The sequence below is a fragment of the Merops nubicus genome, unplaced genomic scaffold (assembly GCF_000691845.1).
Source record: "Merops nubicus isolate BGI_N331 unplaced genomic scaffold, ASM69184v1 scaffold24932, whole genome shotgun sequence".
In the NCBI taxonomy this organism is placed as follows: domain Eukaryota; kingdom Metazoa; phylum Chordata; class Aves; order Coraciiformes; family Meropidae; genus Merops; species Merops nubicus.
Window position 1 is genome coordinate 2,946 of NW_008593187.1, and position 311 is coordinate 3,256.

General features: G+C 64.6%; 1 protein-coding gene across 1 annotated transcript in view; it reads right to left on the reverse strand.

Annotated features, from left to right (window-relative positions):
* SEMA3G (sema domain, immunoglobulin domain (Ig), short basic domain, secreted, (semaphorin) 3G) overlaps positions 1 to 311 on the reverse strand; it is a gene marked incomplete at its 5' end in the record, with an annotated part of 3,912 nt that overhangs the window by 714 nt on the left and 2,887 nt on the right. The window contains 1 exon segment of the mRNA XM_008935391.1: positions 1 to 205. Coding sequence (XP_008933639.1) covers positions 1 to 205 — 205 coding nt within the window.

The window sequence follows — 311 nt, forward strand, 5'->3', positions numbered from 1 at the left end:
CGCGGGACAAACCACTGCACGCTGGCCTGTGGGGACCGGGGCACGCACTCCAGGAAGGTGCTGTTGTCCTCCGCCCCATAAAGCACCTTCTCCTCAACGCTCTCCAAGTCATCCACTGGGGCGAAGGCAAACACGGGCTCACGAGGAGGGCAGAGCTAGGCTTCCAGGCGTCAGCCTCCCCGGGCCAATGTGTGGCTTCAGCCCCCTTCACTTCTCCCCCTCTCCCTGGGGACAGGCCCCAGCCCCAGCAGCACCTACCTTCTCTTGGGGAACCCCTTGGTCTACAGGATGGGGAGATGAGGGTGCCCCAG